This window comes from Leuresthes tenuis, unplaced genomic scaffold (assembly GCF_036924035.1).
Source record: "Leuresthes tenuis unplaced genomic scaffold, fLeuTen1.0.hap1 SCAF_14, whole genome shotgun sequence".
Classification (NCBI taxonomy): domain Eukaryota; kingdom Metazoa; phylum Chordata; class Actinopteri; order Atheriniformes; family Atherinopsidae; genus Leuresthes; species Leuresthes tenuis.
The window spans coordinates 8,202,864-8,230,667 of NW_027325368.1; the positions used below are offsets into that span (position 1 = coordinate 8,202,864).

General features: G+C 40.1%; 2 protein-coding genes across 2 annotated transcripts; one reads left to right on the forward strand and one right to left on the reverse strand.

The window, feature by feature from the left end:
- Positions 1 to 1,626: 1,626 nt before the first annotated feature.
- LOC140269202 (protein APCDD1) lies at positions 1,627 to 25,162 on the reverse strand. The gene is made up of 5 exons (XM_072364222.1): positions 24,793 to 25,162; positions 16,430 to 16,613; positions 13,973 to 14,498; positions 3,147 to 3,468; positions 1,627 to 2,771 (listed from the first exon to the last, which is right to left on the reverse strand). The coding sequence occupies exons 1-5, from the start codon at positions 24,830 to 24,832 to the stop codon at positions 2,308 to 2,310; spliced, it is 1,536 nt and encodes a 511-aa protein (XP_072220323.1). The 5' UTR covers positions 24,833 to 25,162; the 3' UTR covers positions 1,627 to 2,307.
- Positions 6,881 to 8,745, forward strand: LOC140269203 (E3 SUMO-protein ligase ZBED1-like). The gene is made up of 3 exons (XM_072364223.1): positions 6,881 to 7,314; positions 7,470 to 7,722; positions 7,880 to 8,745. The coding sequence occupies exons 1-3, from the start codon at positions 7,178 to 7,180 to the stop codon at positions 8,291 to 8,293; spliced, it is 804 nt and encodes a 267-aa protein (XP_072220324.1). The 5' UTR covers positions 6,881 to 7,177; the 3' UTR covers positions 8,294 to 8,745.
- Positions 25,163 to 27,804: the final 2,642 nt, after the last annotated feature.

A 27,804-nucleotide genomic window follows, 5' to 3' on the forward strand; every position in this document is an offset into this window, starting at 1 on the left:
TCATAAGTTCTTCACACAACATAGTAATAAGGCCCAGTTTGTGTAAGGAATCTGTTCTCTCTTTTAGCTTGGCCAAACTAGCCTGAATACAGGCATCATACAAATGTCTTTCTAACTCATCTACAGGCGAAGTTACTTAGACAGTTAATTGGACCACTCTCCTTTATCCCAGCGTACCTGTGCCAGGAATCGAGTCATTGACTGACGTGTGTCTGAAGCTGTGTGAGAAAACATTAAAGCCACCTCTAACTTTCTCTGTAGGAGACCATCATTTATACAAACATAGCTGAATTCACTGCACACCTCTTTAAGTTGCCTGAATGGTGATTTTGTCAGATGACGCTGTGGTTATTAAATCAGGATTTTATTAGAGCAGAGCGACAGCCTGGAAACGCTTTAAGAGACCGTGAGTTGACTCGAGGTCTCAGGCCTGCACCACAATGCTCTGGATATTTTTCCTATTTTTCTATATATCTCTGAGCAGTAGGTGGCGATAAAGTCTACAGCAACATAAACGACACTGAAATATAAGAGAAGAACTGAAATGCCTTGTTAGCCAATTGTCGTTTGACCACAACTTTAGAGCCAGAGCTGTTGCTCAATGTGATGTTTCAGTGAAAGGTGATGAAAGCACAGGAAAATATCAGAAAAATGGTGTTTTGGCGCCATTGTTGTTATAGTTTCCAGCTCATGCTTATTACACAAAGCAACAGTTGTGCAAAGTAGGCTGAGATGCCCAAAACCTGGTAGTCGTCTATGCGGGGACACTCTGAGAGCAGAGTTCAGCTGTGTTAATAGATGCTTCTACTTTACTGTTATTCTAAAAAGAAGGATGCCTGTCCGTTGGAATCATGGTGCATCCTTACCAGCTTTTTCTTCTGTTTATTGGACGGGATGTGCAAAAAGCCTCTGTCCATCTGAGTCTAATTAAGCACATGCATGCAGAAGAGATATGACTCCCAACAGCATTATCTGGTTGTGTCAGTTTAACTTTGAGATTTTGGTCAGGCTAACATGTTTAATTGTATTATAAATGTCTTCTTTTGGTCAGACTTCAACTATGAATATTTTTTTTCTCCCAAGTGTTTAAATCCTCAAAAAGCTGAAGAAAAGATAATTCAAAAAGCATAATATGAGCCGACCTGAAGACGCGCCACCTGTGCATCAAATCCAAAATTATTTAAATTCCCAGTCAAATCTAATTGATTATAATTGGATTGTTGATTGTGGATTTTTCTCGCTTAGTATCCCGCAAAAAACACGGGCCTGTTTGTGTCTGCAAAAAGAAGTGATTAAAAGACAGAAATGCCAAAATAAAAGCTGGCTTTTGAAATTTATCTTTTATATTAAAGCTACAAATTTGAGACATCCCATCATAATTTCCTGTTAGCAACTAACCCGATAGCTGCAGTTAGATTGAACATATTTACCAAAGGCTCTGTAATTAAATTAAGCCATTATAGATATGGAGATTAATTTTTTCAATCGTAGTGTCCTAAAGCCATGACATTTATATATATGTGTGCACTTAATTGTTCAAATTTGAAAATAAACTTACTTGTGATTGGATCAGAGTTATGAACTTGCGGTGCACAAGAAACAAAGACTTGGACAACTTGAGACAGATGACAGTGTAAATGAACTCTTTAATTGTTGAGAATATGCATGTTTATGTCAAGTTTCCAGGTGTACTTTCCCACCCTGAGGAATACATCGTTTCATAATGCCTCACTGGAGATCAGGTCAAGTGTCGGCCAGTAAGGATGCAGCTGTTGGAGCAGTGAGGGAATAAACATCTCTCTCCAGAATCCACAGAGGATAACTGCAGATGAAAGACTTTTATTGTGTTATTTGGAAAAAAAAAAAAGGGAAAAGTATGATTTTTATTTGGGAGGCTATATGAAAACATAAGTACTGCAACAAGAATTTCTCCTCAAGAAGGTCATTGTCAGACGATTATACTGTAGAAAATGTTTCCACACATTAAACTGTGTCTTTTTGCACTATAAAACCATGATGTGATAGTTGTAGGTTAATACACCGTAGAAAAAAAACATATCAAATCCTCAAATCTGCTTGGGTATATAGACATGTCTTTATGTATTTGTGGAATCACAGACAGGTGGTTCCACTCTAAAGTGCAGTTTTCTGCGGTGCAGCAGTGTCGAGTCTTTGGTAGCTGGAAGGGAGTTCAGTTCTCACCCTTCTTTGCATCAGAGAGGGAAAGTTTACATTTGTGTTGCTTTAAGCAGTCTTCAATGTAAATCCACCCTTTTGTCATGCTGTGTAGAAAAAGCCCAAATGGCTCTAACTTTGACACAAGACGAGCAGAACTGTGACAATCGTGGCGAGAGCCCCCGCCATGTGTTTGTGGCCGCCTCTGTGCCATCCTGTGCAGCCATTGTGGTGCAGCAGCGGCCTGTCTAAGTCGTCCCCTCCGCTGAGATCGGATCGCTGGCTGCTCGACGAGCACTGCACAATAGGCATTTGATAGGAAGTGGCCCGCTTCTCCGGGCGGTCCGGGCTGGAGCCGTCACTGGGACGCTGGCCGTTGTAGAGCAGGTAACGCCCGTGGGCGTCCTGCTCCATGCGGAAGAGCTCGTACTCCGTGTGAGGCAGCCGGATGCCCAATGCCACGCAGCCGTTGGTTATGGTGACATCCTGCTCCACCCCAACCTGCCAGGAGCCCTGCACTCCACACTCGTTACCGTTGAAGACGTTGAGGAGGGAGGTGGTGGGCACGTCCATGGGCGTCACCCTCATGTGGTTCACTAGAGGAAGAAGACAAAAGACCCATTGGACCCAATCTGTGCTTTGTGATCAACATCAGAAACAGCTGCCACTTATTCCAACAAATTGCAGCTCTTTATTTTGTAAAAATCCGTTTTCAGGGGCTCAAAGGTATGGGGAGCCACCAGGGACATTATTCAGAATTCCATGGTGGCTCTCCATTCTAATGCAACTGACATTTGATTTAAAGGCCATTTTATGAACTGGCTGGAGCTGCTCTCTTCACAGCAAAAACGTTCAAATTGAGAAAGAAGCTGAACATGCATTCATTGGGTTTGAAAATAGACTTAGGGTGGAACAAGCTGCAACAATTATAGCAATAGTTTTTACCGACTTCTGCTTTACATAGGAGTTACCTTTGAAGACGAAATCTGTCCCCCCCATGACACGGGTGGAGTGAAGCCCTCGGCTGTAGCGTCCGCGGGCGTAGATGGTGAAGGTGGGGTGCTTACAGATGGGGTCAGAGTAGTGGTAGTAGTGACCCTCCCAGGTGTGGTTGTTGTCATGGAAGACGAAGTGGCGAGTGAGAAAAAGCACCTCGGGGCGAACTTCGCAGCGCTGGCTCACCCACTGACCGTACAGCCCGACAGTCAGGTCGGCCCGCGGCGGCAGGATGGGAGGGTGGAACTCATCAGAGCGGTAGATGATACGACAGGCGATGCAGCCGTGGTCGTGATTCTAAAAACGAATACAAGTCCACAATTACCGACATGTAAGAAGCTAAACCAACGAAAATCGCCTGCAAAAGAATAATAAATCTGAAAATTTAAACCTGCAGCTTCATTTACATTCACAGTAACAATTTTGATCAAGTGAAATAGACTTAAGCGTTAACTTATACTTCTTTTTGTATTGAAAGACGATTATTTATTCATTCTTTTAAAATATCTTTCAATATCATTCAAAAATATCAAACCTGATATGGATATAAGTTTGGATTTAAATCTATACAGATGACAGGAGATGGCAAAAAGACAGAGGACTACAATAAAGACTGTGACTGAAGTCATCACTTTGAACTACTGTTGTTTGTCTTCTTTGGAGCTTTTAGAAACCACTGGCCAGCCTGCCCTCTTGACACCAGATTTCCAGCACAGCACTACCTGAGTTTTACAAAAAGTTTAATATATGTAATGTATACATACGTACACATACATACACTCATGTATTACATACATACATACATGTGCATACACACACACACATTATGAGGTGATATCGATGTCAAAACAACCATAGAGATATGCAGCAACGTGTGTGTACACGCATGATTATTTTGTTATGCGTGCGTTGTTATGTGCAGATTGTATTTCACGCGTGACTAGAAGTTGCTACTATGAAGCAGCGTCTGTCTGCCACAGTGATAGATAATTTTCAATTAACTTAATGCGAGCGTTTATGCGTGCGTTCGCCAAAAAAAACGCATGAATGTTAAGCGTAGTCACTACGTGTTGTGCGATTACAGGCGTGCAGCAGTGCTCACGCGTGAACGTGCGCGTGAGCGGGGGACCTTTATAAGTCAATGAGGAAATTACATTACAAGTCAGGCGCGGTTTGCTGCACAGGCGTCAAAGCATGCACGAGTGACACCTTCAGTTGATTGTTGCGCACGCAATTTTAAACGATTCTGACGGCATACACACACATGTATGTACACACATACACACAAGTGTATGTACATACACACACACACACACACGTGTACATACTTGAAACAATGAATGAAACAATGCTTTATTTTTTGCAAAGGGAAATTAAAACAGGAATCCTCCTGTTGGAGTGAAATGTCCTACCATGAGTCACACCAATACAGGAGCTCATCAAATTCTCTAAATGCCAACCCCAAATTCAAGCTGTCTGACTAAAAGCTACTGGCACTAAAAATGTTTAATTCCATCATCTGTGCATTGTGTCATAAAATTAACATAAAAGACAGCTAGCGTCTTATTATAGGTAAAAATGGAAAAACAGTTTAATTCAGTCTGAACCTCTGGAGTGTTGAAAGCCAGACAAGGTTCCACAGTACAGTCTCAGTGTGATCGCATCAGTTAACAATAAAAGACAGATGTCTTGATGAACTGAAGCCATGACAGAGTAAGCGGCGAGCCAAGCTTTATGCTTCTCAAAATCATCACCGGGATTCACATTTGTCAACCAAAAAATGACAGCGATTTGCAAATCCAAAAAAGAATCCTATTAAAATCATATCAAATCTGGTATAGCGGGTTGACATGTGACAAGTCCACAGACAGGACAGCTGTGACTCCCTGGCTGAAGGAAAAATAAAACTGGGAGCCTTCATGCGGTATGTGACCAAAACTCTTCCAAAGACGAATCACCAGGCAGGCTGCAGGGAGTTTTTATTATTTGAGGGTGGTCATAATTTAAGACCTAACGTCCTCTATTCGATTACTCTTTTCCCAGACAATGTTATGTCTGCATGAAATTTGCAAGCAGTAAAAAAAAAAAAAAAAAGAAAAGAAAAAAAAGAAAGGAAGAAATGAAAAATTTCAAAAATGGAAAAAGAATGACTTGAGTATCACTACATCCTGCAGATGAGATAATCCCTGTGAGGCCTCATAACCGCCTTGGAGTGTGTTTAATGGGACGACTGGGAGGAATGCCTGTGTAAGTGCATTTTTATGGCTGTCTACCTCCATACTTCTTCATATGAATAAGTGTAACAAACAGAGATGGCAATAACAGAGACAAATGAGATATATATATATATATATATATACACACACATGCATGCGCACACACATACATGAACATACATCTATATACATACTGTACATACATATATATATATATATATATATATATACATACACACACATCTATATACATACTGTACATACATATATATATATATATATATATATATACATACACACACATCTATATACATACTGTACATACATATATATATATATATATATATATATACATACACACACATCTATATACATACTGTACATACATATATATATATATATATATATATATATATATACATACACACACATCTATATACATACTGTACATACATATATATATATATATATATACACATATCAACAGATCCATATATATACATATATATATATATATATCAGGGTTGTCAAATTATCGCGTTAATGGAGATTAATTAATTACAGGGATTTTTAGTGCGTTATATTTTTTTAATCGCGTTAATCTAATTTTTAATCTCTAATTTTGCTGTTTCTGAATGCCAGTTGCCTTTTTTTAAAATCCGTTTTTATACGTTGGGCTTCTTGTACTTGGGTTGGAAATCAATGGTCTGTCACACCCTGAAGTGGACATTGATTGGCTGTCATTGTGTTTGGGATGGTTTGGGATAAGCTGATAGGCTCCCACTGTAGTTGGGCAAGGTGAGGAGACTTGAAAATGGAGGAGCATGTAAGAGTTGTCGGTCCAATGAATGGAAAATTTACATTTCACAAACGCCTCGACGGCACCATTGATAAAGGTAGAGTGATCTGCATTCTTTGTAAGAAGGAGTTTGCTTACCACTGAAGTAGCTCAAGTTTAGCCTACCACATCAACGCAAAGCACCCAGTCGCGAGTGCAGCCACAGCTAACGTTAGCAATTTAGCGATCTATAGCAAAGCTCTTCGCCAAACTAAACTCGAGGAGAACATCCCGCGTATGAGCAAGTCTGCGACCGACAGGCTGACGAATGTTCTTGCCAAGTGGATAGCGATGAACTGCAGGCCGATAAACGTAGTGGAAGACGAGGGGTTAACAGAGGTGTTGCAAACTGCGTCCAATGACCCATCATACAAGCCACCGTGCAGGACTACAGTGACGACCAAAATCAGCAAGATGTACGACGGCGAAAAGAAAAACAAACTTGAGATTTTGGTGGAGGATTCGCCCAACTTTGCTATAACCGGAGATCACTGGACCTCAGCTGGCAACCACAGCTATTTGGGGGTGACCGGACACTTTATTGATGGTGAGTGGAACCTCAACTCGTTTGTGCTGACCGTCATGAAAACAGAAACCAGGCACTTTGCTGATAAATGCGCCGAACAGTTCCTCAATGTAGCAAATGACTGGGGAATTGAAAATAAGATATCCACCATCGATACAGATAGCGCAGCAAACATGCTGGCTGCTATGAGAGCCCTTCCATATGAGCACATCGCCTGCAATGCTCACATTCTCCAGAGGACCATCACAGTCTGCCTCGATGGCAGTGGGTTTGCTGGTGTACTAGCAAAGTGCCGCAAGATTGTTGGCCATTTCAAACAAAGCCCTGCAAGTACCACAGAACTTAACCAGCAACAAGTTGCACTTGGAAAAAAAAAGCGAGCAACTTATACAAGATGTACCAACCAGGTGGAATTCGACACTCGCAATGGTCTCACGCCTCCTATGCAACCGAGAGGCTGTCCAGGCTACGTTGGACCAACAGAACAACCACAGATGGGTCATGCTAACCGAAGCTGAGTGGGGGAAACTGCAGAGGCTGGAGGTCCTGCTTGAACCATGCAGGTAAGCCCAAATAAACACCTGTCCATTTTAATGAAATAAACTACACATGTGTCATCCAAAAATGAATGAACATTAGGTAGTACTTCTCGGGGCAATTAAATTGGAAATTTAAATGTCCAGTGATGTTTATTTTTCAAACTTTTCCACCTCTACAGGTATGTGACTGAGCTGCTGGGTGGTGAGGCCTACGTCTCTTGCTCTGTAGTGCTGCCTGCTTTTCGCCATCTGGACCGTGTCATGGACATCACTGATGATGATCCAGCCTATGTGGTGAAGTTCAAGAATGCCTTCCAGAGGGACCTGGAAGCACGGCAAGCTGTAGCCAACGAGACGTGGTTCAAGGTGGCCACAGCACTGGATCCACGTTTCAAGGATTTGAAATGTCTTCCAAGAGAAAAGAGGGAACAAGTAAAGACTATAAGGATAAGCTGGACTATTGAGTCCAATTTTATCAAATCAAGCTTTATTTATATAGCACTTTTTACATATAGGAAATGCAACACAAAGTGCTGCACAAAATAAAATAAATCTACCTGTCCATCTATGTATTCATTCATTCATTCAGGTGTGGACCAGTCTGGAAAACATGCTCCAAGCAGCAGAGCCTAGAAGAGCAGCTACTCTCCAGCCCTCCACAGAGGATGATCAACCAGCTCAGAAGAAGAGGAGAAGCGCTCTTCTGCTGGGGTCTGACTCAGAAGAAGATGGAATGGAGTCCGGAGAGCTGCAGCGCTACAGAGCAGAGCCCAGCATCAGTATTGATGACTGTCCCCTGCAGTGGTGGTATGCTCACTCAGGAGCCTATGAAAAGCTGTCAGTCGTGGCACGCAAGTACCTGGCCTCCCCGGCAACCTCCGTACCTTGTGAGAGACTGTTTAGTCTCGCAGGCCACATAGTACAAAAGAAAAGGGCAGCCTTGCTCCCAGAAAATGTGACCAAGCTGGTCTGTCTCAGCGACTGGCTGAAGAAGAAGAAATAAGAAGCATGAGGTCAGCATAGCTGCCATGTCATCTGTACCCCAATTAGAAGTGATTGCTTGATGTTATTTCAGCACTTTATTTTGTGATGATGAACAATGTTATTTTTGATGTGCTAACAGCACTGTGATTGCTGGTTCTGTTTTATTTATTTTATATTATCTGAAGCAGAGGAAAAGCAACAAGTTCAGTGTCCAGTACTTCTATTGATCTGAAAAGTGTTGTTACTGTTTTTTTGATGTGTTAACTTACAGCACTTTATATGGATTTGATGTTTTATTTTATTTTTATTTTCTAATTATTTGGAGATTGAAAAAAGCTTGAAACTAAAGGTTGCAGGCAGTGCTTGGGACTAGTCTCAAATACAGTGGAATGTAAATGGCTCGTACAGCATCTGTTCAAATCTGTTAAAAACAATAAATTACTTCATAAAGCTGCTTTTTTGTTATTTATCACTCTTTTGATTTGCTGCAATAATGTAATGATTTTAAATGGAAATACCTCAAGTTGAAGGCTTTTTTCAGCATTTCTATTAGGTGAGATTAAAATAGATTAATTAGATCAATTAATTACAGATCATAATTAATTAATCTCAAATTTTTTTTAATCTCTTGACAGCACTAATATATATATATATATATATATACACACATATCAACAGATCCATATATATATATATGTATATACATACATACATACACACACACACATATATATATATGTATATACCATTAAGCATTTATTAAATGTCTGTACACTTTTTATAAATCATGAAACGTGGAACTTAAATGACGACTGGCAAGAGAAATTGAATATTTTGGCTTGAACTATGAGTGAAATAGCTAATTAATTAGTAAAGTAAATAAGTAAATTGTTTATATATGAATTGATTAATCAGGGAACTGATTTATTGCATCAACTTTACAAAAAAAATATCCTGCATAAATAGTAAACAAAAGTACTACAAACTTTCCAGCATCTGAATAAGTGTTTAGAGTGAGAATAGGCTGTTTAGAGTGAAACTGCAGCGTTTAACCCCCATCATTCAGAAAGCGAAGCATTTCAGAACTTTACTGGAACTTAAGAACAGGGAGTAAATATGAGAATGTATAACAGTCATCGATTCATACAAATTACTTTAAGTTTTTTACTTCACTGGGCAGAAGTGACGCACAAATTAGGTGCAGTCCAAGCCACAGTGGAGGAAAGGTCTGAAGTTAATTTTGTTTGGCAGCTTCTTTTAATCGTGAGGTACAGAAGCAAATATCTGAGAAACAGAGACCATGTTGTGCTCTAAAACCCTTCAGTAAGAAGCTGTTGGTGATACACACACAATCATTTTTTTCTTTTATGTTGGCATCCTTTGTACTACACCAGCAACTCTCCTGTAAGATGACTCCCAGGAATTCATAGTAAGAGTCTTGTCTGGTACTGGCTTCATTGCTCAACTTTTAGATGCATTTCAAGGTCTTATAATTTCCCAGAAAGTAACAAAAGACAGTAAACTGAACATAACTAATGAATAGACATGTTCAAACATGCTAACCAGAATAAAAATGACACTTTAAAACAGCGGCAACATAAAAACACAGATTGCTTCCCAACACAGATCAATACCAAGAGGCTGCTGCGCTGCCTCAGAGACGCAGTTAGGAACAGAAAATGGAGGAAAAAAAACTTAAAAAACAAAGTCTACTACTTAGCTATTGCATCACTGCAAAGAGTCCCACCCAATAACCACAAATGAACATGTTGGCACCAGCAAATTCTCTTGACTGGGACCAGTTCAGGGTACAGCACTTAAAATTAATGGATTGGATAGTCATCATGGTAATAAAAACTCCCTGAAAAGAAACCATTACAACCTCAAAAGGTGGTCGAGTGGAACGTATTTTGTGTAGCGCAGGGAGAGGCTGTAAAAAAAAAGTAAAAAGGAGAATTTTACACCTAATCTACTGCCTGATCTCAGCTGATGACCAATTAACAAAGATTACAAAGCTTAAAGGTTTGGTTCAATCAAATCACAAAACCCACCTCTGGCTACAAGAATCTACCTCAGCTGTGGTTTTCTGATGCTCATGATCATGAAATTAATTATTTAGAACCCCCCTGGACAAGCTTTCTTGTCATTTCTTTAAGTAGTCTTCAGGAATAGTTCTCCAGGCTTCTTGAAGGACATCCCAAAGCTCTTCTTTGGATGTTGGCTGGCTTTTGTTCCGTTCTCTGTCAGATGATCCCACACTGCTTCAATAATGTTGAGGTCCGGGCTCAGGAAAGGATTTATCCCTCCATAAGACCTGTTGCCACTGATTTTTAGCTCACTTCTTGTGTCATTTGGCATAGCTCAGCCCTTTCTTGCTGTTTCCCTTCCTTAAGAATGGCTTCTTGACAGCCACCCTTCCATGGAGACCATTTCTGATAAGGCCTCAGTGAACAGGAGGTGGATCAGTTGAAGGTCCAGATACATCTCTCAGGTCCTGGATCAGGTCTTTGCTGGACTTTCTTAAGGCCATCACTTTCAGATACTGTTCTTGAATGATTCATTGGTCAGTGTTAGACGGCTTGACAAAACAAATAAAAAACGCATTCCTCTGAAAATGGTCGGGTACAAGAGCAGAACTGAAAATGAGAGAACAAGCAGCAAATCTCCAAAGAAAAACTTTAAAAGAGCTTCATAAAACACAAACTATTGCTCAAGACCACTGTAAAATATGACAAGAAAGTTTGACTGCTTGGATACAAAATATAAATAAATGAGAGGTGGATCAAGACTTTTGCAATTTTTTGCCAAATGTTGTCTTGGTTTAGATGAGTGTAACAGCAATAAACACTCGTCACAGATGGTAATAGAACTTTGCAATCTAAAAGCATCTCTCTAAAAACACCAAAACAGGCTGTTGTTTCAGTACAATCTGTTAATAACTGTCTCAGGTTTCCATGGTGAATGCTGAAACAAACAAACATTTTTTCCCAATAATCTGGGAGAACTGATCCTTTTATAGTCAATACTACAAGTGTACTGGACCTATTGCACCTTTGGGTGAGCACCTGATTAGTGTGCAACAAACACCCCGACATCCTCTTTAATCAGAAATGACAAAATTGAGAGGGGGGTGGAGCACACGCAACAGTTTGACTTGAGCCTCAGGCATGCATGAAACCAGACCCAGTATGCACTCGATGGAATAATTCATACGGCTGCGTGATTCCAAATTCTAAGAATACCACATGTTGATTGCTCCCAGAGATAGGCTCGGCTTCACATTGTGAGTCTGCAGGCCAAAGGGGCCGAAGAGAGCAGTTCTGGTCACTGCAACCCAACAGGGGAGCTCGTCTGATCGCCCCCCCTCTGTTTACATTCTGATCAGCAACACCCAGTCCCATCATCCCAGTGCAAATGGATATTTATTTAGACAGCAAACCCTGACCGGATTTCAGTGTAATCTTTGTAGAGGGTGACAGTGAAAACACCGTCAAAGCGTTTCAGCCAGCGGGGAAACTGCTGTTCCTGCAAACAGAGAAATTACATCCCAGCGGAGGACAGAAGATTCTCTCTTAATGCTAGATTTGGGAATCAGTCATACGGTTTCTGGTTTCCTGTAGAGCAAATGTTTAGTGTGTCAGGTTAGAAAGCCATATTCATTAAAACCAACACTGAATCTAACAAGATTAAGATAAATCGGGGTGCTTGTTGCACCAGACAGGTGGACTTCACTTCACTTCACTATTGTCATAAGAAAACATATAATAACTTGACTTTTTAGCAGTTCTTTTTCTTTACAAGTCTGAGACACTGCAAGCAAAATTGTGTTTGAATTTTTTTACTGTCTCCAGGTCTGGCGATTAAAAGTTTGAACTCTGGCCAGTGTGTGTGGTCTTTGGGGTCAGGCGGGTCAACACAGTGGGAGTGAAGCTCAGCTGCGGTCGAGTCGCATGCTTGGGACAGAAAATAAAACCCTATCTCTGACCCGTATGTACGTTCCAATGAACACAAAAGTCAATTCTGCGGGTGGGAAGAGTTCCTCATCCCTGCTGTGCTGCTAGGTTACAGCTCATGGAGTTACAGCTTGGTGTCTGTTCTGCAATCCTCCCATAGCCAACAGCAGCTTACTTGTGACACAACGCAAACATTCAGCTAATTAAGGAATTAATCGATTAGAAAACAGATTCTATGGAGATCTCTGCAGAACGAGTTCAGTTCTGACTGGCTGGCTGTGAAACAGCTCGTCAGTGGCAGTGATTCTGCACTGTCAACCCTGATAACACTGTTGTCCCTTAGCTCTGCACAGATAAAGCAGTGGAGGTCAGAACAAGAAAGATTTTCAAAGGGTGTTACAATGAAGTAAAACGAACCCTCTTTTAGTTCTAAAAGGTTTTATGTTTTAAGACCTTTAGAAAAAAGTTATTTTTACATTTTAAAATGAGGTAAAAATAACCTCAGATGAACAACAATACATGACATATTACACTGGGCCATTATTTTATTTAAGAAAAACTAAGCAGTACACAGTGTAGAAGCAGAGGGTGATAGACTAAGTCCAGCTCACGATTTAACAGCTTGTAGAACCACCGTTATCAGTCTCTCACATCACTGAGGAGGACCTTTGGTCAACTTATTTTGAATGCATTCACTGAGGTTTGCAGCATTGGCTCATGCACAGCTCTCTTAAGGTCCCACCACAGCATTTCAGTCAGGTTGAGGTCTGGACTTTGTCTGGACCAAACAACACCTTGATTCTTTTCTTTTTCAGACATTCTGTTGTAGATTTGCTGCTGTGTTTGGGATCATTGTCCTGTTGATGACCCAGTTTCAGCCAAGCTTTAGCTGTCAGACAGACTCACATGTGACACAAGGCAGCTCTTTCAAATGAATTATACTTTTAAATTGTTCTTTTTCAAATTGTCATGAAATTTAACATTTAATGTGCTAATTGAGGCCTCCAGTCTGAGATGTAGCTCATGTATTTTTTTTCAGTTTCTCTGAGCATTGCTCGGTCTGACCCTAGTCCACTCCTGGGAAAATTGTTAGCTGTCCCAGATTAATAGGCAGCAACAATTACTTCTCCAAGATCTTTACTGATGTCTTTCCTCCTTGGCACTGTGTTAACGCACACCTGAATGCTCCAGACCAGCAAACTGACAAAACTATAGAGGTGCTCACACTTACTGATGATTAGCTGACTCAGACTGTCAGCACCTGGCTGCTACTTATACCCTTGATTCATACAGAAGCAGTGAGGTTGAACCTAGTTTTTTCCCCACATACTGTTTCTGCATTTTGGTTTAGTTTTCTTAAAATAAAAACAGACAGAGTTGTCGATCATCTGAGGTTATATTTACCTCATTTTGAGATCAGGTAAGGATCAAAGGTGATTTTTAGAGCTTTAGAGAGGATGTACGTACTTTTTACCATGACTGTCTGTAATTATGTGAATAGAAAAAAATAAAATAAAATAATGTAAATGAGTGCATCTCTTGATACAGAGAAAGATTGTAATACAAAAATAATTGTCTTATGAGTAACTGGTGAAGGATATTTGATTCTTATCTCCAAGTTGGATATCGTCACTTCAATGTCTTCTCTATACTTAATTTTTCCCATTAGTTTGACCTACTGTGCAGTAGCCGTAAAAAGCTGACATATCTGCTTTAAAAAAGAGATACAAACATTGAGGACCAACCTTGGCGTTCTGCAGGGGGATCTGGTAGCTGGACGGCTTGTAGTACAACCTCTGCGACGGCTCGGTGTGGATATCTCCCAGAAACAGCTCCTCCACCAGGTGATCCAGGTTGTGATGCAGGTACTGCTTCTCTACCCTCAGTAGCTGCAGCTCATGCATGGCAAAGTTGAGCTCTCTGGAGCAGTCATAGCCGCCCTCCTCGCTCCACAGCTCGTAGATCATGCTGGGTTCCCAGGGACCTTTCATGGCCCCTTTGCAGCTGCGGCTGAGCCTCTGGCTCAGCTCTTTGGCCACAGTGGCTGTGTGACACACTATCTGGACATGGTGAAGGTGGTACTCCGCCTCTGTGCCCCCGCGGATGATCCAGGAGGCCTGGCGTAAGCGCAGTCGACCGTGGACCACCAGCGTGTAGGTGGGTTTGGTGCAGTGGTTGTCCTCGTAGTAAAACTGGTGGGCCTGGAAAGTGTTGTTGGGGTAAAACCTGTAGGAACGCGTCAGGAACTCTGGGCCTGGCCTCACCTCGCAGCTGAAACAGACGATAGAGCAGTTTCGACACACACTGTAAAAGTTTGTGTTCCTGAATAGGGGTTTCATTTTTGTTCCTACAGTTAAAATGATCAACAACCCCCTGCTGTAAGTTACAGAAAAGGTCCTTTAGATAATACTGAGAACCTTTCTTTAGCTGTACTAATAATAACCTTCAGGTACAGGCCAACAGAAAGGCTAAACTCTTGATAGACTGGTGCAAAATGCACAGAGACGCAGTGATTTGCCTTGCTGTGTGGAGTTTGCAGGTTCTCTCAATGTCAGGTTTCCCTGGGTACTCTGACCTCCTCCCTCAATTCAGATGCATGCTAGGTTAACTGGTGTTTCTAAATTGCCTGTTGGTGTGAAAGTTTCCAGTTGACACATTTCTTTACCAGAGCATACTGTTACATTTTAGTCACCGTGTAAAAATTTAGCAAATCTTATAAACCAATATTCTATTCTCAAAAGAACATAGGAAGCAAAGCAAATGTTAAAAGTGAGAGTTTTTTTTACTGTTTCATGATAGATATTGACTCATCTTCAATTTGATTTCAGCAACACAATTAAAAAAAGTTTGGATGGGGAAACAAAATGCTGAAAAATGAAGATTTGCTAAAATAAAAACAGCTGGAGGAACATGTTAACTGGCCACAAGTCAGTAAGATGTTTGTAGACAAAAAGAGCACCTTAGAGAGGCAGAGTCTCTAAGAAGTAAAGATAGGAGGAGGTTCAGCTATCTGCAAAAAAAGGATTCAAAGAATCTGGAAACATCTCTGTGCACATGAATGAAAATCATTAGATGCCCGTGATCTTCAGGTCCTTAGGCAGCACTGTATTAAAAACAGACATGATTCTCTCATGAAAATCACTGCACGGGCTAAGGAACACTTCCAGAAATCATTGTCTGTGGAAACGGTGCCATCCACAAATGCAGATTAAAGCTCTACCATGCAACCAAGAGGCCATATGTGAACATGATCCAGAAAGACTGCCGTCTTCTCTGGACCACAGCTGATTTAAAAATGACTGAGACAAAGTGGAAAACTGTTCTGTGGGCAGACAAATCAAGATTTTAAGTTCTTTTTAGAAATCATGGACACCGCATCTTCCAAGACAACGAGGAGAGGGACAATTCGGCTCATTATCAGCTCTCAGTTTAAAAACCTGCATCTCTGGTGGTATGGGGGTGCATCAGTGGAATGGAACTGGCAAATTGCACGTTTGGAAAGGAACCATCAATGCTGAAAAGTATATGCAGACTTTAGAAAGAACATATGATCCCATGCAGACGTCTTTTTCAGACAAGATCATACATATTTCAGTAAGACAATGCCAAACCACATACTGCATCTATACAACAGCATGGCTTCATACTGGAAGAGTCCAGATGTTGGACTGCCCTGCCTGCTGTCCAGAACTTTAACCAACTGAAAACATCATGAGGCTTGAAATACAACAAAGACAATCCAGGACTGATGAGCAGCTACAATCCTGTAAAAGACAAGAATCAAGACTACATTCCTCTCCAAAAGATTGAACAACTGGTCTCCTCAGTTCCCAGATGTTTACAGGCTGTTGGTAAAAGAAGAGGGGATGCTACACAGTGGGAAACATGACCCTGTCCCAACTTTTTTCATTCATGTTGCTACTGTCAAATTCAAGATGAGCAAATATTTTTCATGAGGTAATAAAATATCTAATTTTCAACATTTGATGGTTTCTTTGTGCTGTTGTAAATAAAATGTTGGGTATCAAATTTGTGAATAGTTGTATTCTGTTTTTTGTGCTTTACATTTAACACGGCACCCCAGCTAATGTAAGCTAAGTTATAGAAAGGTTAACGAAGCTCCAGAGTGTCAAGATTTTCTTACAACATGTACTGAAAACAAGTGTCGTGTAAAACTACAGTTTGAGAGAAAGCAAGCAAACCTGGTGGACACCCAGTGGCCCTCCACGCTGGGAGGCATCTGCACAGTGATTCGGGCTCCATTGTGAAGGCGCTTCAGCATGTGTTGGCACTGAGAGACTTTGACGGGTCGGCCGAAGGTCTTCTCGAGGGGGAGATGACTGGACTGGGCGTCTGAGTAGTGGAGAGACGAGCCATCAGCCCAAACTGTGGGGGAAAAAACAACAATAATAAGACATAACTTGGAATTTATGTTTAAAAATGAACATATACTGCAAAATTGTTAAAAAACAACAAGTATATACTTTGTAGAACCACCTTTTGCAGCAATTACAGCTACAAGCCTCTATGAGCTTGGCACATCTGGCTGTTGGGATTTTTGCTCATTCTTCAAAGCAAAACCCCTCAAGCTCCATCAAGTTGAAAAGGTTTCACTAGTGAACTGCAACCTGAGCTCTGGGATTCGACTGGGTCATTTCCAACACATTTAAACATTTCCCCTTAAACCACCGCTTGGATTAATTTTCCTGCTGGAGGGCAAATTTACCTGCCAGTCTCAAATCTCTGGACCAAAACAGGTTTACCTCTAGAATTCCCTGTAATTAGCATCATCCATTATTCCCTCAATTTTGACCAGTTTTCCAGTTCCTGTGGATTAAAAATCATCCCCACAGCATGATACTGCCACCACCATGCTTTTCTGTGGGTATGGCGTCGTGTTTGCGCAAGATTTAGCAGTTTCTTTGATGGCAAGAAAGTTCAATTTTAGTCTCATCTGACAAGAAGACCTTCTTCCATATATTTGAAGAGTCTCCCACGCGCCTTTTGGCACATTTTTTTGTAAGCAATGTGTTATTCCTGGACACTCTTCAGTAAAGTTCAGCTCTGTGGAGTGTGCAGCTTACAGTGGTTCTATGAGCAGATACACCGGTCGGTCTCTTCTTTGGAGCTTTCCAGCTCATTCAGGGGCATCTTTAGAGAAAGATGAAAGGGGAAGGTGGGTGATTTTGCAAGTCACTGTAATTCTGAGAAAAGGCTTTGCTGCATTTGTACACTAAATAATGTGGCAAACATGGCACAAGTAAAAACGCACAGAAAACCTAAATCATAAAATATTCTTGATGTCGAAATGTTATAGTAACCGCGGAAGAATTTGTTCAATTTTGGCAGTGCCTTTAATTTTGGTGCTCATAAAGACGACAAACAGGAAAGTCTATTAGAGTGAGATCAAACAGAGGAAGCAGTTTGAAGTTTCACTCTCACGCTTTCAGTCTGCCAGCTTCTTTCAAGTGTTTATATGGTTTAATTTCGTCATTTTAACTTATGTAACCACACTAAGGGGAAAACAAGTTTTATCAGTGACTTAATCCTTTGGAGTCTGGGTGCTGGTGCGGACGTCACACGACTGATTGATTTCTCAGCAACTGCATCACACACGGCTATAATTTCTTTGTGTAAAAGATGTTGTGTATCTGGTGGGTTTTGAGATTTATTATTGGTCAGGAAAGGCAGCATGCACCGCCTCTGACGTTTATATTAGACTCCTAAGGGTTAAAACACAGTTTATCAATGGAGATTTTTATCAGTTAACATTAGCTGATCGTGTGTTGAGTTTAAGATCTGATGAGTGAATTTCTGCTCCCACAAGAGACTTGAACAAACACTAAAAAAACAGTGGGAAGGTCCCACTGACAGCAGCAGGATAGCTCTTCATACAATACACAGAACAACAACGACTCCAATGCTGAACTGAGCCTGAAGGGATAAAATATCGGAAATGAAAGCATTTTTAAAACCTGCAGCCAAAAAAACAGCCCTGAGGCTCACATTCCTCTGAGGATTTATTCCATCTAATATCATCAAAATATGCCTTGAAATATGAAGACTCTGCCTTAAATTCTTTCTATCGGACCTGACTTGCCTGGCAATATCATTTAATGCTCAGGAATGCTGCTCAGTTGCCTCTGTGATTTTAATTTGAGGCCAATAACACTGAGGGAGGGACGCAAACATCTGATTAAAAGAAGCCAAAAGCTCCATGAAGAACAAAGCTCCTCCAGCTGTTTTACACGCTGTGAGACAGCTCCCATGTGTGCTCGCCCGGGCTTGTGTGTAAATCACATCACAGCACTGCTCAGCGGAAACACTGGACATTGTGGAGATTAGATCCCCGACCCAGCTGGTGGTATTAGTAACGCTGCGGTGCTTGCTGGAGAAGTGTTAAAAAAGAAAATTGAATATGTTTCACAGTTTGTTGCGTGTTTTGTGTATATGTGTGTGTGTGTCAGGCTTTATTCATTTGCACCTGTAGTTGGCTCAGACAAGAGGAAAGACCGAGAGCGACTACCAACTGCTCGTTTCATAGCGACAAGAGCACAAAAACCAAGTTTGTGTATTCAAAAGGAAACCTGGTGAGATGTGTGATGCAAATAAATTTGAACCTTACTGGAGTTGTATCATCTCATCATTTTATGGCCATATCAGAACCCAACACACATGCCCCAAAACAAAGAATGCATCATCATAACTAACTCAAGGTAAAAATAGTACAACTTTATCAAGTGTTTGAAAAAATGTTCTCATTCAGAGCTTGATGCGGGTAGAAGAATGTGGGTATTTAATCCTTTTTAAAGACAACCCCCAATAAAAATGTGAAATAGTTACAGAAGCTTAACTCATTGCTTTGTGACTATTTTTTAGTGCAAAGACGAACACCAAACGATTGTTGCGTTATGTGAAGAGGTCAAAAAGTCCACATTTGGAGGTCGGACTAACGTCCCATCCATTAATGCTTTAAGTGACTCTGAACAGTCATTTAAGCATTCATTAACTGTCTCCTTGTGCTTTCAGTTGCTGTTTTTCACTTTACAAACTACTTTCAATTGTGCACTGCAATAAAATTGATGCTGGTTAAACATCACAAACTACTAAGTTAAGGTTTGAAAATGATTGCTGCTTGCGTTAAAACAAACACTTAAATAACATCCTGCATCAAAGGGCCTGTTCACATTTGGTACTAGCATGTGTCCTGGGTGATCAGATCACATTTCAACAACTCAAAGTATGTGCGTTTAAACCTGGTGTTAGAATGTGTCCCTACGTGTCCCGAATGAGCACTTATGATCAGATCTCAGTTAATGGCTATATGTGAACATACGCAGGTGAGTAATAAAAAAAAGAAATCTGGGGGTTTTATTGATGTTTGTGTAAAAACTGATTATTTCAGAACAAAAGAGGAGACTGAGATAATAAACGAATATTTAAAAAAAACAAACTGTGTGGTTCCACTTTTCCTCATGTCTGACCGACTCCCTCCATAACGTCAGACCTGCCCACACCCACAGAGGCCTCACAGAGTTGACCGTCTCTGCACTGTTACTGAACTATTAAATGACAGAATGTCGTCATACTGTAGATTGAATGTTTTTCTTAAGAAAAATGCTAACAAACTACTTCATAACCACTTTCTGCTTCTCAAATGTGAATTCTCAGTCTTCTAAATGGGAAACTGAATAGCGGTGGGTTTTGGATAAACAATCAGACCAAATTATTTAACAAATTACAGACTGAACATATCTTTAAATGACCAATAGCTCTAATCACTCATGAGATTAGGCAGGAATTCAACCAACAACCCTGTTTCTTCAAATGGTTCCACCTAAGCATCAAGCCTAAGCATTGAAGCTCACTAGTGATGACAAAAAGACAGCAGTTTAACCCTTCAATAGTATTCTTAATCAATTACAAGCTAAGATTTTATGCTGGGTAAGCAACTATGTTAATATATTTTAGATTGTACATTTGTTTTTCAATACTTTAGTACATCTTTATAACAATAAATATAACAACCAAACCTTAAGAGAATCTCAAAATCATAATGAAATGTGAGCCATTTTATTCAGACAATACATAAAAACTAAATGTAAACCAACTCAAAATGGAAAACAGACTCGCAGAGAAATAAATGAGGAAATGATTATAAGGAGCTTATGTGTACCCCGTTTGAAGACCCATACATCTCCCTTTTCACACGTTTAATAAGTGATGAATATGCGAGTGAACTGAATTTCTTCCAGTCGGTTTCTTTTTCAACTCCTCCCTCATTAAGTCAATAATCATAATAAGTTGGACCTTCTCTGGTCCCTCGCTGCTGCCGCTTTAAAAACTGCTGCTCTCTATCTAAATCAAAGTGTCCACAAATCTCCCAGAGCCCTAAACCATGGCGAACATTTCCAGTTGGCCTGATCCCACTGGTGGGGTAAGAGCACTGGGAGCTCTGACAAGAAGAGAGACTCCACATCTTTTATGGGAAGAGAAAAATCCAAAAGCGCTGGAACAGAAACCAGACAAAGGACCGTTCTTTGCGTTATCTCAGAGTTTGGCAGTGACAAAGCAGGAACTGAAGGGTTCGAAGGAAACAAGTTCAACTTTAGAGCAACTGAATCCAGAACAGAGATGTTACAGAGGACATCTTTAAAGATGATGCTGGTGCTTGAGTACATCCACTTCACTATATTTTGAGGCCCCAGTTTTTGTATTTATCTGCTTGATTAGGAATCTGATCGTAAAACACAGTTTGTGTTGAGTAACGGGAATGTAGAGCCAGCTGTCAGGCTGTTCTTTAAAAAACGTACACGGCTAAAAGCACTAGCAATGAAAACAGTTTAATCTTATGTGTGGTAAAGGGAGTTTGATATGATAGTAGATACTACAGTATTTTAGAACTATAAAATTTTGCTGTCCACTTGGACCTACATGTTCATGTTTGAAGTGTAACTCTCTGTAGAAGTCTTCAAATATCTGAGATGTCTTTAAACAGACATCAACTTATTCATCTTCCTTGCATGAAATAGCTGACAATCTATCTGCAGTAGTTGAACAATGAGAAAAAGTCATTTTTTTGTTGGGACAGCCTAATATAATTGTTCTAATTGTGCTAATGCAATGACTGTGAGCTCATTCTGGAATAGTTTACCTAATTAAACATTGTTAACACTGTGCTTTCGTTGTTGTTTCAATGAACGCAATTCAGTGTACAGAGATGTCTTCTGTTAACCAACTTGCACACAGAAGAATAAATAAGGGAGTTAAAGGCTGCCCTTAAAGTAAAAGTTTTTGCGGAGCTAAGAAATGGAAAGTTGAAGATATATTAACAGTGCAACTGCCAGACAATTCAATCACCTGACTGATTGTGTTTCTTATCATGTGACTGATTGGACAATTTCAAATGTCAGGCCCACCAGACGCAGATCTTCATTAAAAGCTACAAGTAAGCACAAGTTCGGACAAATTTAGGCAACATCAACTTATGACAAACAAGCTAATCAAACCCTGTCAGCTGGATGCTAGCACAGGATGCTAGCATGCGACCCAAATATAAAGCAGGCATTAGCTCTTAGCTTAGTTTATGTCTACACAGTCTAGTTAAGTGTATGTGCAAATATTTGCTAATTAGAATAAAACAAAAAAGACAGAGCCTTCATAATGTCAAGTCTTAGTTTTAAAAGTCAAAGGGCCACAGTAGTAAGTCACAGGGATATGAACATTTACACAAGATTTCATGGAAAACCATCTAATAGTAGCTATTTTTCCACAAAACAACCGCCAACCCCAAGTTTATGCTAGATGAAAAGTTATCAAAACAGTAGGATTCAGTCTCTGTGGATCATTAACATTCAAAGCCAAACTGATCAATGTGCTGTGTGGGGCTCACATAGCGGATCATCATCCACTGGTTTGGCTTCCACAGAATTGTTGACTCCTGAGTCTCATCTCTTAAGTATTTAGTATTTATTCAAAGTTTTTTTTTTCTTTGCCAACATGTAAATTTGAATATCTATACTTTTATGACAACAGTTAGACTCCCATCTGTTGATGAGGATCCTGCTACAAAATTCCAGAGCAGGAACTAAGGGTGTGTTCACACCTGTAGTGTAATATCCTGGTACGGACCATAGCAGAAATTAGTCTTGTTCTGTGTTGCTGTTCAAACTGCCGTTTTCTTTCATCAAAACAGCAAGTGCCAGATAAAACTCTGAGATCTGGGCAGTTTCTTTATGTTTATTTTGATGACAGAACCTTGGTATAGTCACAAAAAACTTTTGAATTATATAAGTCGAAAAAGAAGAAAAAAGCCTGACGAGACCCTAAACGATCTGGTGAGATCTGACGCCCGTACCAAACTGTAACAAACAACACAACGATTGGACGCCTGAGGTAAGCTTGAAAAGAATAATAAAGTGCTGCATGTTTATATATCTTCTTACATTCATATTTAAGTTGAACCACACTATAGTTTGTTTGGAAATGGGCCAAAACATAGTTTTTCAAGCCATCTCAGTCCTCTTGTTTGATCTTTATACCAAGGTTCACATGTTTGTTTTATCTGGACTAAACCTAAGAACACATCCTTACTGGACCTTTAGGTGAGATTGCTTTGTGTACTGTATGTCACTTCAAACACAATTACTGGACTGAGGTGTTCTTAGCTACATGAATGATAAATTAGCACTGATGTGGCTCATACTGTGCTGCCTGGCCATTTTGTGCCTTTTCTACATCTGTTGTTCATCTGTCCCTGCCGTCTCCATTTGACCACAGTTTCCTTCTGTCACTGCAGTTTGATTGTATTCATCCACCTATTTTTTTTTTTCTAACATGACTTTGAAGTTCCTCTTGTTATGAAGTTTTTGATTGTTGCCTCTACAATTACAGCGCTGATTATGTGGCATCTTTGGAGTTCAAAGTGTTCATTTACAGACCACTTTAACATCTGATAAATGCTGGTAACTGGCATTCAACCCTGTATAACCCAAAATTACAGCAGTGTTTGCAGAGCACAATCAATCTATGTCAGCAGGCTGATATACTGAACTGAAAGGTTTATTTAATATTGTTCAGGTCCTAAAACCGCTGTAAAAAAATCTAACTGATAGGATTTCGTTTGAACTCTCATTTATGTAATATGTCATGTTTTCTGTGTCCAACACAGGAATCTGTTTGTATGCATAAAGGTTTCACTGTGCAGTACATATTGTCATTCATTTTTAACAATTTTCACTGAGGTTACATTTAAAAATGTATCGTTCATAGTTAGTGTCTAATAACATTTAACTGTGTAATCTTATGCTCTGTTTAATTGAATGCCCATTGTTTAGGATATAAATAAAAAAAATAAATAAAGGGCTGCTACATAATTCTTAACCTTGAAAAATTAGCATTGACTTCTAATACAGAAATGCAATATTACTCAAGTTAGATCATAAGAGCTTGAATAAAGGCAACCAAGAAGAATTCCAGCTGCCCTTATTCAAGCTCTTATGATCTAACTTAACCCAGATGACTGAGAATCGTCATCAAGATACTCAAGTTAGAGCCTGACCCCCCTCCCCCCCCATGCACCTGCAGAAATCTTTAAATAATGTATGATAGATATTTTCACTGATTCACAAGCTAACTTAACTTTGCCAGAAAAAATATCAAAATACCAAGATAAACACTGAAAGTTCAAAGACAAACTCCTACTTATCTTGCATAAAAGAATTGCTTAACATTTACAGACATATTCAACTTTGCTGGTTCATCAAGGATGACCACATGACTTAACGTAGTCCAGTAACCATGAAGTTAAAGTAGAAGCTGTTGCTGCTCATGCGCATCCAGTTGTTTCTCTCAGTGTATCTTTTTTAAACTGCTATTTTGCTCTCTGAAGGCTCACTGAGGTCCCCCCCCCCCCCCCCCCCCCAAAGTAAATTTACAACACGCACTAATCTAGGCTGACAGTACATTTTCATTGCCACGATGAAACCCTGCAATAACACACCACTTAATTGAAAGTTAAACACACTTGAGAATAAGTGGACTCCAAAGCATCGTTTTTATCTCAACCCGGCCATTTGAAGGTGCTGCCAAATGTTGGTTTCTATTGTCACTGGCAGCAGATGGACTGGGTCAACTGCAGTCCCATAATCCTCTGCTGCTCAGACAGGGTTTTCATCAGGAGTGGATGTTTTTAAGTGGCTCTTAACTCTCCCAGGGCTTTCATCTGCACAACAGCCTCAGGGGAGGTTTCTTTTGCCCTCCAACCTTCAAACATGTATCACTTGGGGAATAAGGCATAACTTTATTATAATTGGTCCTGCTGACACAAATGCACAGCCATGGCGGTAAACAGGTGTGATGAAGTGACAGTAAGTAAGTCGCTACCTGACCTGCTGTACGTCATAAAATATAACTTTATCCTCAAACCTTTTTTTTTTAAATGGAGAACTTTGTCCAAATAAAAAGCTGCCCAGTGATTTAAGCGTGTTGTTTTCAGTGACCGCGCGCAGTGAAACATGTTTCACTCACATGAACAAATCCAAGCAAACGAGAAGAGGTGTCTTACCCAAAAAAGAAATGAGAAGTACTGCAGGTGACGTTCCCATTCTGCACTGCGGGACACTGAAAAGAGCTTCACCGGTCACACGGGACAGTCCACGTCGTCTTTAATTCCCTGCTTTTCAATTATTCCCACAGAAATCCTCACATCGTTTAATCCAAAGCATGGAACAAACAGTCCTCCACAATCCAAGCATCATGTAAGAAATACACCTCCGATTCGCCGGAGAATAAAAACCACAGGGTACGAGAGGGAGAGTCTCACCTAGAGATATGAAAAGTGAAGTCGAAACTTTACTGAAGAGAGCTTTGACAGAATGAAAGTTTGTGCTTCAGTGTTTAAAAGGAGACAGCGCGGTTACTTTTGTGTGCGTCCTTCGTGCGTCCTGCGTGCTGCGCCACGGAGGAGTGTTTGAAAGTGTGTCCGGAGACTTGGAGTCACCCCCCCCTCCTCCCCGCCCAAGTGGATATGTTATGGGCGTGGAAAGTGTGCTGAAGTTTCCCATCTGACGCGCACGCTGCAAAAAAAATCGACTATGAACAAAGTGTCTTCAATTACAGTTTAATCTTTTGGACATGTTTTAGTTAAAGCTCCAAATATGATATTTTTTGAATGAGCTGACACCAACAAGATCATCATTTATCATTTGTTTGGTTGAAAAGCGCAATATATTTCAAACTGATGTTGACATAGCATCCTAATAGAGACTTTTCTCCCCACTGAGTTTCTATAAAACCATTTTTTTTTGGCAGGTTATGGCAGGTTAAATTATAGTCCCACAGTGTAAAGCTTTTAGGTTATTTTTAGGCTTTTTTTTATTCCTGAAGTCTCCAGATTACTGTACCTACTAAACATGAACTCCTATGAGAGGTACCTCTCTGGGGGTTTTCAGTTAGAGTCATAATTACTCTGATAAAGATCCAGGTCAACAGAAGTACAAATGTGGTCAAAAAGAAGGTATCTTATCTCACTTTCTTGGCAAAACAAGTCCCTAGTGTCACTGATGTTGGAGTGTTAAAGTGGTTTTAGCTGATGTAATCACAAGGATTAAATAGGGGTAAAACAATCACAGGACCACAGAAACTATTTGCTGTTGAGTTTCCATCCTGTCATTTGTTCCCAGCATCCTCCTTGTTTGAGCATGATTGATGCTGCACATTTTTCTTGACTGTGGCTCTTAAATTATACACCTTCTCATCTTAGCCTGTCTGCCTGAAGGGGGAAACAACAGCAGAGCTTCTCAGTGTCTTTCCTGTGTAAGTGTGTTTGTGTTTGACAGAGACCTTGGCCTTGGGTTTCCAGCTCTCCTTTCAACTCAAGGATCTTTGCTTTTGTCTCTCTGATTTTTTGACCCTCAAGCAACCTTCCATCTCCTCTTCATTCACCCTTAACCACTGAGACTGAGACAGCTGTCTCTTTGTTAAACTCTTTTGGTATGTAGAAAACACATTTTTTTCCCCAGTATATTTCAGTGCTTGTTCAGAGTGAATCTTTGAATTGTTTAGTTTCTTAAAGTCACACTGAAATTACATGCATAAATTTGATAAAATTGTCTTTAATTTATGTTTTTACATTATTTCAAACAAATATTTCTGATTAACAGCCTCAAAACTTATCACTTTAATTAGTTTTGAGTTGAATTGGCTGCTACACGGGTCCACTAAAGAAAAACTAAGTGAGATGCCCTTGCAGGCATATAACTCCTGTTGTTTTGATGATTTTTAGAACTCATAAACAGGCTGTTACATCAGCTAGTACAAACTAGGGATGGCAGAACATTTAATGAATTTAAATGTTAGCTGCACTAACAAACTTAAAACAAATGTCACCTAAAACAAATGGCAAATGTCACCTAAAATTGTAGCATGCTAGACTGATTTTGAAATATCCCTTAATATATTAACTCTGAGCTGGATCGCTGTGTTGCAGAATGGAATGTAGTTAATGAAATAAGTGTGCTAACTGGCAAAAAAAAAAAAAGCTCAAAGGAGACATGGCAACAGTGACTAGCAACTCAAATGAAACTTTATATGAAATAACATCACAGATTTATTTGGGTTTGAATGATGTCAAAAGCATTTAGGGTAAGCCAAATGCACAAGGCAACAAAATATTGTGCATATTTGCATTTGTGTTTTTTTTAAACATTCCATGACTTTCTAAGTATTGTATTTTATTTCCGTTGCCACGTTCTTTGTTGTTTGCAGATTGGTTGGGAATGGAATGAGATAATTATGGCCCAATGTAACCAGGAAACATTTAATTGGATGTTTGTACACTCTAAAACAAAGTGTCACAATCCATGGTTAGATTTGTGAGATGGTCTGTTGATTTGTGGAATGTAGCATCCGTGTTACGTGAAGGTAATCCTGAACCATGGACAGTGAAATATGTACCTCCTGACTGTGTATAATTGTCAAATCTTTGCCACTTACTTTGTAACGCCTAATTGTAACCATGTGCGAGTAAGAGCAAAGTAGAAGAGTGAAATGACTGTGGAAAATGTTGTGTTATGGCTCACGAACTCGAGTCTCTTGCATAGGAGTCAGCAGACGACAACCTAAGCGTTTGCAGCCTCTATCTTTAAGATTAGGCTTCAAACTTTTCTTTTTGATAAAGGTTATAGTTAGGGATGGCTCATGTGAGCCTCAAACACCTCCCATGATGCACCTTTCCTCACTCACTGACATTACTGTTGTCATTAACTCGCGTTTCATTTTCTCAGCAGGTATCCCTGGCCTGATGTCATCTCTTTCCTGTCCTCTCAACTCCCAGCTAGTCGAGGTGGATGGCTGCCCTCCCTGAGTCTGGTTCTGTCAGAGGTTTCTTCCTGTTAATAGGGAGTTTTTTCTTTCCACTATTGCCTTGTGCACGCTCAGGACGGGAGACAGGCTCAAGAAGTTTTAATGCTATCTTTTGGTTTCCTTAGTTGGGCTAATTTCTTTTCCCTGGTCTGTGTGAATTGGAATAGTTTGGCATTTAATTGATTGGATTATGATTGTATTGTATCACAATGAA